The sequence below is a fragment of the Eulemur rufifrons genome, chromosome 5 (genome assembly GCF_041146395.1).
Source record: "Eulemur rufifrons isolate Redbay chromosome 5, OSU_ERuf_1, whole genome shotgun sequence".
NCBI classification, from domain to species: Eukaryota; Metazoa; Chordata; class Mammalia; order Primates; family Lemuridae; genus Eulemur; species Eulemur rufifrons.
The window spans coordinates 50,552,287-50,565,207 of NC_090987.1; the positions used below are offsets into that span (position 1 = coordinate 50,552,287).

At 34.3% G+C, this 12,921-nt stretch overlaps 1 protein-coding gene across 2 annotated transcripts in view; it reads left to right on the plus strand.

The window, feature by feature from the left end:
• Positions 1–12,921, plus strand: part of VAPA (VAMP associated protein A) — a 46,303-nt gene that overhangs the window by 17,767 nt on the left and 15,615 nt on the right. For both annotated transcript variants that reach the window (XM_069468274.1, XM_069468275.1), the window contains exons 2-4: positions 7,689–7,841; positions 10,720–10,823; positions 11,286–11,366. In XM_069468274.1, the coding sequence (XP_069324375.1) occupies positions 7,689–7,841; positions 10,720–10,823; positions 11,286–11,366 (338 nt within the window). The remainder of the gene's footprint in view (positions 1–7,688; positions 7,842–10,719; positions 10,824–11,285; positions 11,367–12,921) is intronic.

Sequence of the window (12,921 nt, forward strand, 5' to 3'; positions counted from 1 at the left end):
ATTCTGAATTGTGTGCTGGGAGCAACCCTCATTGAGAGGCTTGGTTAGAGGGACACAATGGAGCAGAAAATCTCAAATTCATTTGTTAGGTGGGTTTATTATAGGTAATTTTACAGTTTACTTATAAAGTTATATGTCCACTTAAGAATTTTGTTTTGAATCAGTGAGATTTATTTCTTTTGACAAATTATCTTCATCTTTAGATGGTTTGCATTTTATGTCTAGAAAAACCGTGATCTATAATTGACCATTTATAATCCCTGCTGGGCAATAATTTTAAATAGGATTTCTGAATTCATACAATTCTTGTGGAGTTTGTTGATGAAAATTGACAATATGGCCATTTAAAAAAATCAGTTTAAAAATTAGTTATTTTCTTTTGGAGAATTGACATTGGCTTTTAAAGTGGGAGAATTAAAAAATAAATAAGTTGAAAATTTAAATATTAAAATACCATATGTAATTATATTATTAAAATACAGGATTGTCCAAAATTAAACTTTTGTGAAATGTTTCTTTTGTCATGTCATTAAGAAATTGGATTTTTATTTTCATCTGTGCTTGCTGCTAATGTTAAAATCCTATCAAAATAGTTCTATAAAAATTGACATTTTCAATTATTTGTAATAACTTATTGGCTTTGAGAATGTTAAGAAATGGAATTTGTCTTTCTAAGACTCCTATTTATCAGTTTAAAATGAGTTTCCGGCCAACCATTTTGTGGATTCATGTAGTAAAATGCACAGATTGGAGTAATTTATTCTTATACTAGTTGTATGGGGGAGTTGTTAATCATCTGGTTGTCAAAAAACGCAAGCAGTTGGCATTGAAGAAGTAGCAAAGGATTTAAGATACTCTAAAAATTGAATGCTTAGTTTGACTGTATAATTAAGTAGTTCAAAAGATTGTATTTCATAGGTATTATTTGTATACTTTTTTCCCAGAAAACCATGCATACCTGTTGAGTTAAATGGTTATTTTATATTGAAATACTTTCTTTTCTGTTACTAGTTCTTTACCTTTATGCATTTTATTTTCTCTCATTTCTGTCTCCTCCCTCTCATCGTAATTCCAAATCTTTATTTCTTAGAAAATATTGTATGACTCACAGACTTTAAGCATAGGATAAAGTCAATTTTACTTCTTAAGGACTTGAAATAAGTACTTTTTAATGACCTTACCTTTATGAAGTCATTTTCTTTTTCTGCTCTTGCTGCATCAGGTAGATCTGTTTGTTTTTATCTATAATGCCTCTTTTCATTTGACTGTGTTTTTTGTTCCCCTTCAGTCTTCTGTCTTACATAATTTTTCAGTATTCAATAAAATGGGAAAGTTTATCTGGCAAAGTTGGTTGGGGAATTTCCTGAATCTGGGCTTCCATAATATGAATATTTTAAAGTTTTAAAAGACGTGCCTATTCTTGTTAAAGATTTAAATAAAGATAGCCTTTATAATAGTTGTCTTTGATTTCGGTCTTGTAGTCTTTAAAAAGAAAAATACAAATTTAAATTTGATTGTTTTTTAGAACCAATTACAATTGTTTTTGAAATAGTTAGAAGTATGTGGCTATTACCATTGAGACATGTTTTGAAATTTTTCTTCTGTCTTCAGTTAACACATATGTGGCCCACTGCATGCCTGCTGTGCCGACTGCCCATGACTACCATAGGAGAACAGGGAGATGCATAAGAGCAGCGGTGTTAAAGGCTCGCAGTGCATCCCCCTTTCTCCTGCCTGGTTAATCTTCCAGAGTAGGACTCAAGCATGCCATCCAGGAGACCTCTCTCTCTGTTCACTGAGTAACAGAGTTCTCAGCAGAGGAGAAAAGGTGTTCCATAAAGCTGTCTGTCTTGCGTTGAGAGAAGAGATTCCAGATGAGAAGGAACTAGCATAAGAACTCTGGCAACATGAAAAAACAGGCTATTTTAACACCCCTGAAGGATCATGATAATTCTCCAGCGCTGGACTCCAACCAAAAGGAAATTGTCGAAATGTCAGATATGGAACTCAGAATATGGATGGCAAGTAGATCAATGGGATTGATGAGAAAGTTGAACACAAAGAAACCAAAAAAATAATTCATGACATGAATGAAAAATTCTCTAAAGAGATAATATACAGGCAAAGGGGGAGGGGGGAAAAAGAGATAACATAAGAAAAGTTATAACGGAACTTACAGAAATGAAAGAGTCATTTAGGAAATTTCAAAATACAGTGGAAAGTTTTAACAACAGACTAGACCAAAAAGGAGAAAGAATTTCAGAGCTTGATGAGAGGGCTTTTGACTTAACCGAGTTAGTCAAAGATGAAGAAAGAAAAATTCAAGGAGAAAGAACAATCTCTGAGAAATGGGGAGAAGAAAAAGTGAAAAACATGGAAAACCTATTTGAAGGAATAATTCCCTGGTGTCACCAGAGATTTAGACATTTCAGATACAAAAGGTCATCAAACACCTGAAAGATTCATGGCAAGTAGGACATCACCAAGTCATCAGTACGGCCAAAGTCAAAATGAAGGAGAAAATCCTATAAGCTGTGAGACTATAGCAGCAAGTAACTTAAACAAAGGAAAACCTATCAGACTAAAGGCAAACTTCTCAGTAGAAACCTTACAAGTCAAAAGGGGTTTGGGTCCCATGTATAGTCTTCTTAAACAGAGTAACTGCCAGCCAAGAATTTTGTATCCTGCAAAACTAAGTTTCATAAATGAAGGAAAAATAAAGTCTTTCCCAGACAAGCAAACACTAAGGGAATTTGTCTCCACTAGACCTGGCCTACAAGAAATGCTTACAAGTGCTCTATACGTGAAACAGAACAATTGATACCCAACCAGTGTAAAAACACTCAAAAGTTAAAACTCACAGCTCTTATAAAACAGAAATACAAATGAGAAAACAAAGTGACTAGGTAGCAGTCAACATGATGAACAGAATAGTATGTCACATATCAATACTATAACAACATTGACTGTAAATGACCCACTTAAAAGATATATATTGGATATATTGGCGAAAGGATAAAAGCACAACTCAATATACTGTCTCTGAGAAGCCCGTTTAACTTGCAGAGATTCTCATAGACACAAGGTAAAGGGGTGGGAAAAAATATTCCATGCAAACAGAAACCAAAAATGAGCAAGTATTCTTGTGTCAGATAAAATAGACTTTATATCAACAGTGGTTAAAAAAAGACAGTCATTGTATAATGATAAAGGGATCAATTCGATACGATAACAGTCCTGAATATATATGCACCTAAAACAGGAGTGCCCAGATTCATAAAACAAATTCTGCTAGATATAAGGAAGGAAATACAAGCAGCCTTGTATTAATGATAGCCAGGGACTTCAACACTCTACTGATAGAACTAGAGAGATCATTAAGGCAGAAAATCAACACTCGGCTTAAACAGGATTCTAGAACAAATGGACCTAACAGACATTTACAGAACATTCTACCCCAAAACTGCAGAATATACATTCTTCTCAGCACATGGAACATTTTCCAAGATATATGTTAGGCCACAAAACAACAGCAGAGAAAAATTATAATCTACCATGTTTCTTTGCAGAATAAAACTAGAAATCAATTGTAAGAGGAACTCACAAAACTACACAAACACGTGGAAATTAAACAACCTGCTGCTCAATGATCCTTGGGTCAATGATGAAATCAAGGCAGAAATTGAAAAAATTATCTAAATGACAAAGGTGACAGAAGCTTCCCCAAATCTCTGGGATACAGCAAAAGCAGTGCTAAGAGGGATGTTAATGGCACTAAATGCCTACATCAAAAAGACCACAAATTAACCACCTAGTGTCACACCTCAAGGAACTAGAAAAAGTAGAACAAACCAAACTCAAAGCTAGCAGAAGAAAAGAAACAACAAAGGTCAGAGTGGAACTAAATGAAATGGAAACCCCAAAAACAATATAAAGACTCAAGAAAACAAAAAGTTGGTTCTTTGACAAGATAAAATCACTAGACCACTAACTAGATTAACCAGAAATATTAATAGAAGAGAAAGGATTCAAATAAGCTCAATCAGAAATGAAAAAGATACCATGATACCATGGTACCATATACCATGATTACATGATACCATGGAAATACAAAATATTTGAGACGACTATGAAAACCTTTATGCACACAAACCAGAAAATCTGGAGGAAATGGATAAATTTTTGGAAAAACTCGACCTCCCAAGCTTGAATCAGGAAGAAATAGAAATTCCGAATAGACCAGTAATGACTGGAGAGATTGAAACAGTAATAAAAAATCTCCCCATTTAAAAAAAGCCAAGATTCACAGCCAAATGCTACCAGACGTACAAAGAGCTGGCATCTGCCCTACTGAAATCGTTCCATAACATTGAGAAGAAGGGAATTCTTGCTAACTCATTCTGTGAAGCCATTATCGCCCTGATACCAACATCAGGTAAGGATATAACAAAGAAAGAAAGCTGTAGTTAGTTATATCCCTCATGAACATAGATGCAAAAATCCTTACCAAAATACTAGGACACCAAACCCAACAGCATATCAAAATGATAATTTTTCATGATCAAGTGGCTTTCATCCCAGGGATGCACAGATAGTTCATCATACACAAATCAATAAATGTGATTCACCACATAAAAAGATTAAAAACAAAAATCATGTGATCATCTCAATAGATGCAGAAAAAGCATTCAGTAAAACCCAGTACCCGTTCATGATAAAAAGCCTCAACAGACAAGGCATAGAAGGAACATACCTTAAAGCCACTGCCACGTTATACTGAATGGGGAAAAGTTGAAAGCATTCCTCTTAAGAACTGGAACAAGTTCTTGGAACTTCAGTGGAAGGATGCCCACTGTCACCACTTCTATTCACCATAATACTGGAAGTCCTAGCCAGAGCAATCAGGAAAGAAAAATAAAGAGCATATAAATCAGGAAAGAGGAGGTCAGACTGTTTGCCAGTGATAGACTCCACCAGAAGACTGTTAGAATTGATAGAAAAAATTAAGCAAAGTCTCAGGTTCCAAAATTAATGTACATAAACCAATAGCATTTCTATATACTAATAACAGTCAAGCTGAGAGTCAAATTAAGAACTCTATCATTTACAATAGCTACAAGGAAAGTAAGATACCTAGGAATATACTTAACCAAGAAGGTGAAAGATCTTTACAAGGAGAACTGTAAAACACCTATGTTCTTACAACATCTGTGATGAAAGAAATCATAGAGGACACAAACAAATGGAAAAACTTCCCCTGCTCATGGATTGGAAGAATCAGCACTGATAAAATGTCCATACTGCCCAAAGTGATTTATAGATTCAGTACAATTTCCATCAGAATACCCATGTCACTTTCACAGACTTAGGAAAAACAATCCTAAACTTCATATGGAACCAAAAAAAGGCCCAAATAGCCAAACCAATTCTAAGCACAAACAACAAATCTGAAGACATCAGGTTATCTGACTTCCAATTATACTACAGGGCTGTGGTAACCAAAAGAGCATGATCCTGGTATAAAGGGAGACACATAGACCAATGGAACAGAATAGAGAACCCAGAAATAAACCCATATATCTACAATCAACTGATTTTCAACAAAGACAAAAACATACACTGGGGAAAGGACACCCTATTTGATAAGTGGTACTGGGAACACTGGATAGCTGCATGCAGAAGAATGAAACTGCATCCCTGTCTCTCACTATATGTAAAAATTAACTCAAGATGGATTAAAGATTTAAATGTAAGACTTGAAACCATAAAAATTCTAGAAGAAATCATAGGAAAAACTCTCCTGGACATTGGCCTAGACAAAGAATTCATGACTAAGACCCCAAAAGCAAATACAGCAACTATAAAAATAAATAAATGGGACTTAATTAAAATGTTTCTGCACAGCAAAGGAAATGATCAGAGTAAATAGACAACCTACAGAATGGGAGAAAATACAAACTGTACTTCCAACAAAGAGCTAATATCCAGAATCTATAGAAAACTCAAACCAGCAAGAAAAAAGCCCCATCAAAAAGTGGGTGAAAGACCTGAAGTTTTTTTTTTCCCCCAAAAGAAAACAGACAAATGGCCAATAAAAACATATGAAAATACACTCAACACCATTAATCAGGGAAATGCGAGTTAAAACCAGAATGAGATACCACTTTACCGCTGTCAAAATGGCCATTACTAAAAAGTAAAAAAACAAAAACAAAAAAACAATAGATGGTAGTACAGATGAGGTGAAAAGGAAATGCTTATATACTGTTTCTGGAAATGTAAACTTAGTACAACCTCTGTGGAAAGCAGTATGGAGATTCCTCAAAGAACTAAAAGTAGACCTACCATTTGACCTACCAGCAATCCCACTACTGGGCATCCACCCACCAGAAAAGAGACCTGCACCTGAATGCTGTTCACAGCACAATTCACAATTGCAAAGATAGGGAATCAACCTAAGTGCCGTCAACTGATGAGTGGATAAAGAAAATGTGGTATGTGTATGTATATATGTGTGTGTGTGTATATACATCCACCCCCCCCCCACACACCTATGTGTTACTTCCGAGCCATGAAAAGGAATGAAATAATATCTTTTGCAGCAACTTGCTGCTTGGAACTAGAGACTGTTATCCTAAGTGAAGTATCTCAGGAATGGAAGAACAAATACATGTTCTCACTTAAAAGTGGGAGCTAAATGAGAGATATATGATCATAAAATGGTGTAATGGACACTGAAAACTAAGGAGGGGGGAGAGGTGGGAGGGAGAAAAATCTGCCTTATCCGGTACAGTGTACACTATTCTGGTGATGGGTACACTGAAAGCCCTGACTTTAGCATTATATAAATCTGTTGAAATTAAAAAAGAAAAAAAAAAAGATTTAAACCCACACCTGACTTCAGGCATTTTAACCATTAATAAGAATAGCAAACATTAAAAAAAAATACGTGATTATTTTGTTGATTAAATTAATCTCTACCTTTAGGCTTTCCTTCAACCAAGAGCAAAATGCTGGCATACCTCTGCATTTGGAAAATTGGGGTTATGCTGGTTTAATTGAGGCAGGAATGGATCAGCCTTTTGGGTGCTTTGTTTTGTAATTTTATGTTTGGGTACAGAGCTAGAGCTTAAAAACTTTGTATCTAGTGCATGTGACACAGTACATACAATAAACACTTAACAAGTATGTGAGTGAGTGAATGGATTGATTGAATGATTGAATTGATTAAACCTAATTAAGACGAAGCAGGAACTCTGTTTTCATAGGGTGTAGTATCTTCAGATGTTGAGACTTTTGCAGTTGGCCTAGTAAAATAAACTTGGCACTGGTTTGCAGACCACTGGAAAATTCTGACATTTTCAGTAATGTGGTAAGAGCATACTGTAAGAATACAATTATAAATGTGTTTCATAGTTTGAAACTTTCAGAAGGCTTTTTTTGATAGAACTAATATATATTTGCAGTAGAAATTTTGTGAAACATGGTAAGGAATGAAGGAGAAAGTGCGGCTTACTTGTAAGTCTGCCATCTGGAGAAAGGCACTATTAGCCAATTGGTGTATTTGTGCAGACAGATGTCAATACATAAATAAAATAGAGATTGTATACGTTCAATTTTGAATTCTTTTTTTTTTGTTTTGAATTCAATTAAAATTTTTTTTCCTCTTTAATATTTGAACCTTACAGGCCCTTTTACAGATGTAGTCACTACAAATCTTAAATTGCGAAATCCATCTGATAGAAAAGTGTGTTTCAAAGTGAAGACTACAGCACCTCGCCGGTACTGTGTGAGGCCCAACAGTGGAATTATTGACCCAGGGTCGACTGTGACTGTTTCAGGTAGCAAATCATGTCCTGAATATGTGTACATTTTAATTTTGACATTTTATGATTATGTTTAATTTGGTTTAATTATTTGGGTTTCAGCTGGAGGGAGAGAAATAATTCTTATGTTACTCTGGCTTTGCCTTTAAAGATGTCCATATTCTACCATATGCAAACTGTTGTGGAAAATTTCTCACCCTCATCTTGTGAGGGGAGGTATTTGTAAGTAATTATTGATAAGTCGTCATTGTCAATTTAAAATGTTATATCTAGCTTTTGTTTCTGTAATTCACGACTACATTGTTTTTATTATTTTATCTTTGAAAAATCACATCATTTCTTGTTATTGGTCATTTTCATTTAGATCTTGAGCTTATTACATATTGCATGCAGCTATAAAAGTGTTGTCATTCTTTTGCTTAAAAAAGTACAATGCCTCTTTTTTTGCCTATTGTATCAAATCAGGTGAGTCTTCATGCCTTTCATTGTGAATGCCAACAGTGTCCTGCACTTGAAAACTTTATTTTTGTTACTCTGTTATGTCTGTCTGTATTTGTAGTTGAAGAAATATGCTTGGTTCTTGGAATACTTGGATTCCTTACTCCTGCTGTGGAGTCAGTCTATGCTGGTGCCATAGTTAATGCCCTCTGTAAACTGTTCCTTTCTTCCCTCAGATAGTCCTTCAGATTTCTGAGGACTATTCTCCTTAACCATATGTCTAACATACCTGGGAAATAGGAAGCAAGTATGAGAGTGTATATGGTTACATTATGGGAGAACCTCTTAGTCTGTAACAGTAGTTCTCATCTCCCACTTTGTGTTGTGATAGCATGGGGAGCATGAACACACGTGAGTTCATCTCATATCAGAATCTCCGCGGCATGGCTTAGAACTATGTACATTAACAACAACAAGAAGAATGCCTGGGTGATCCTGACAAGCAATCTTAAAATATAATTCTGTATCAGTTTTCTAGTTTTCAAATCCAGAGCAGATTAAAAATAGCAAATTATACAGAGAGTGAGAATCTAGAGCAGGCACCTTGAGAGTATTTAGAGGTGGAACCTGACTACAAGGGTAATAAAGGACAGACCACAGTCACAGTTCTTGGTGACACTAAATCCTTCCTCAGTAGGTATAGGCCAAAACTCAAGAGCTAGGAAGCTCTAGAAAAGATGTGAGTCTTATGGTAAGGTGGCCTGGGAGGAATCCTTTCATGTTTGCTTGCATAGTCCAGTTCATCAGTTCCTGAGAAAGACGGATGGGCAATAAGATAAAGGAAGCAACGCATACATTCTAGGTATTGCTCTCTGCATCTTTAAGCCTTTAGCTAAATTGGAAGGAGATAGAATTATTTTAGTCCACATAGTTAAACATAGTTTATTGGTATAAACAGCTGTATCCCTAGGAGTCCATAAAATTGTTACAGAATGACTTTTCTTTGAGGATTCCAGATTGCCGAAGTTTAAGAACATTAATATTTCTTAAGAAAATTTATACTTTTCAAAGCACTTTTCTCCACATAAACCCGTTGCATTGAGCACCTGACTACTGAAAACTCCAAACTAATTAATGATTACATCGCATGCCCTCAGATCCCTCTCCTCCAATTTGAATTTAGCTTTTCTGTTTTTAGTGTAGTGCCTTTCCACTTAAGGAGTCACTCAGCTGTGCTTCTTCCAGTAACCTTCTCTGTTTAATTCTATTACATGTTCGTTTCTTTTTTTCCTGTGTCCTTTCAGCACTTAGTTTTGTAGATTTGCTCTTTTAATTTGTACATATTTATATTTTTGGGATTGCCTTATTATATAGTTTGCAACCTTAATTAGAGTATAATTGTCATAAAGTTAACCATGTTTTAAGCTTGGTTTTTATTCACAAATTTTTGGTTCATAATGATTAGCCTATAGTGATTGCTCAGAGAAGGCTATTAATGGAATTTTATTGTGTCTTCTCTTGGTTCCCTTGAAAAAATTTTTTTAGCCAAGATAGGAGTTAATGGACTTTTCAGACATATCTAATGAATAAGATTTTCTTATATAATTGTTTTTTATTGCATTTGCTTAATTGTATTTGTCTTTTTGATATATCTTAGAAATAACCAAAAATTAGCAGAGAATAAGTTCTACAATACCATATACATATATAATTGTTGGCTTATTCTTTATAATCTTTTATATTGGATTTATGTTATTTAAGTTTAGCATGACGTATAACCCCTCAGAGCCTTAAATAACCTAAACTGAAATCATAAATCATTAGAAAAAATTTGAATGTTATTATTGGGACTGTAGAATAAATTCTAGAGATGAAGAGGCTATGTATATACTTTGTTTTCTTAGACGATTTAAGTTGTTAAACTCTTTTTGAATAGGTGTTTATTTAAAATCCATTTTAGAAAAATTAGTTATATTAAAACAATATATAGCAGTGTTTTTTTTCAGTTTTCAAGTATTTCTCTAAATACCTCAGTTGTCTAATTTTAAAGTATCATGAAATACTAAAATGAAGCCTAAATTCACATAATAACTAGTTTTATTATAATAAAAATGATTTAATCTGAGCTTACAGGCAATGTAGTAGTTACTGTTGGCAAAGTTTTGAAAATTTTCACAAAGTAAGTATAGAAGGGATAGTCACAGATTCATATTTATTTTTTAAATAGCCATTTGTTATTTTGTGGGTTGTAAAAGACTTAGTAAATCAGAAAGGTGGGCAAATTAAAAATAATTAGAATCAGTAAAGTTGATTCTGGATCCTTGATGTAAATAATCTAGTGTTTGATTTCTTGAACTTTTCTTGGTTGTCTTGAAATTTGCGTATTAGCGAATGAGGTAATAAGAATCATATGCAAACAAATGCAGAAGACAATATATCTTTTCTTCTTATTTAGTAATGCTGCAGCCATTTGACTATGATCCGAATGAAAAGAGTAAACACAAGTTTATGGTACAGACAATTTTTGCTCCACCAAACACTTCAGATATGGAAGCTGTGGTAAGTATAGAAGTTGAACAGAATTTATTTTGGGGAATGTAGTTTAAACTGTTGGTTTTGTTTAGTACTCAATAGAGCAACTTAATTTTTAGAAATTTAAAATTAGATTTTTAAAAAATCAGTAAATCTGTTGATTGTAGATAATCCTGACTTAATTTCAAGAATGAAAATTTTGAAATAGTATTTTTAGAAACAATTTAGAAATGCTACTATTAAGAAGAAAGTCCTGTGATTGCTAGTGATGTCAGTGCGATTTTAATGGGTGGTGATAGTAGCTCTAGAATTACATAAAAGTTTTGTGACATCAGCAGATAACGATGGCAAGGTGATCAACACAGAGTGCAGCAGTGTATTCTAGCTGAGCCAAGCAGTTACACTCGTTTTCTGTTTGTCCCTTGAGGTGAAACCTGTTTGCCATGATCATACTTTCTATGTCTCATGTTTGGTGTTGTTTATTTTTAGTGGAAAGAGGCAAAACCTGATGAATTAATGGACTCCAAATTGAGATGTGTATTTGAAATGCCCAATGAAAATGATAAACTGGTAAGTAGAAAAATACAAGAAAATTGGAAACTGTTGAGCTCTCAGTTTCTTTGGTTGATTTTGGTTCTGTTTTTGGCCTAAGGGGGGTGTGTGTGGTGGCTGTCACAGAAGACCATGACACAAGGCTGTCACATAAGACTCAGTGCTTATTTAAGTTAAAAAAAACTTATTATGATTTTTTTCATTTTATAACATTTTGTTTGTCCAGGAAGAAGGAAATACTCTTAGGTCCAAGCTGCACGTTGGAGAAGAATCATTTGATTCTACTGAGGTTTTGCCACTTAAACCACTTCAAGTTCTTTTTTAGAATGAGACGTGTATATAATAAATATATTTTATTTATATGTAAATAAATTTGTATGTAAGTAAAATGTAATAAATATATAATATATATACATATAATAAATATAAGAAAGAAAAGATTAAAAATTCTTTTGGGCAACTATATACCAGCACTCTGGGTTTAAAAATATTAATTTACATGCATAGTTTATTTCAGGTTTAGCTGTTTCCAGGTATCTTGCTCACTTGTTTTTGGTCAAAATCCATCTAATTTTATTTTTTAGTAAATTTTATATTGCTTGTTGATAGTGTGAAGCAAGTACAATTTGAGGGACTGAGGGATGTGTATGTGTGTGTGTGTGTGTGTGTGTGTGTGTGTATATGTAGTTAAAAAATCAGTCTATGAACGTATAGAGTGGGTTGTGGTCACTTTCGATTTCCCCCTTATGGATTGCAAATTTGAATCTTTTTCTGTGGTTCATAGGAGGGATTTGAATAAGATTTTTGTGTGTGTGACTTAATATATACAATAATATGGATAAATAGAATTGTTTGGTGCAATTTGATTATAATCTGTTCTGACTCTTGCCTTGATCTGGAGGCCATTTGCTCTACTGAAACATGAGGCCAGGTGTGGTGGCTCATACCTGTACTTTCCAGCACTTTGGGAGGCTGAGGTGGATCCTTGAGGCTGTGAGTTTAAGACCAGCCTGGCAACATAGTGAGATCACATCTGTACAAAAAATTTTTAAAGAATTAGCTAGGCGTGCTGGCACATACCTGTAGTCCTAGCTACTTGGGAGGCTGAGGCAGGAGGATTGCTTGAGCCCAGGAGTTTGAGATTGCAACGAGCTATGATAATGTCACTGTACTCTAGCATTGGGGACAGAGCAAGACCCTGTCTTAAAAGTAAACATGTAGATTAAATACATGGCCTTAGTTATTGTGTTACTCTTTCAGGATAAACTGAAATGAAAAAGTCTGTGAATAATTAGGTGTTGACCAAATGATTTACTGAATTTTAAAAGTGCCTTTTTAAAGCCATTTTGAGGTATTTGCCCAAAACAAAAAATACTGATGCATATATTTTTATTGTAGAGTGAGGGTTAGATGGCATGTTTATGCTTCTCATTTGGAGTTTTCTTTCTCTTTTGCCTAGTCTGTCAGGAAGCTGATAGCTTTCATAGCTCTTATTATTGGAACCAAGAAAACATAACAGCACATTGTCTGGATTGACTTTTTTTTAAAATTGGATGTTTTCTCACTTAGAATT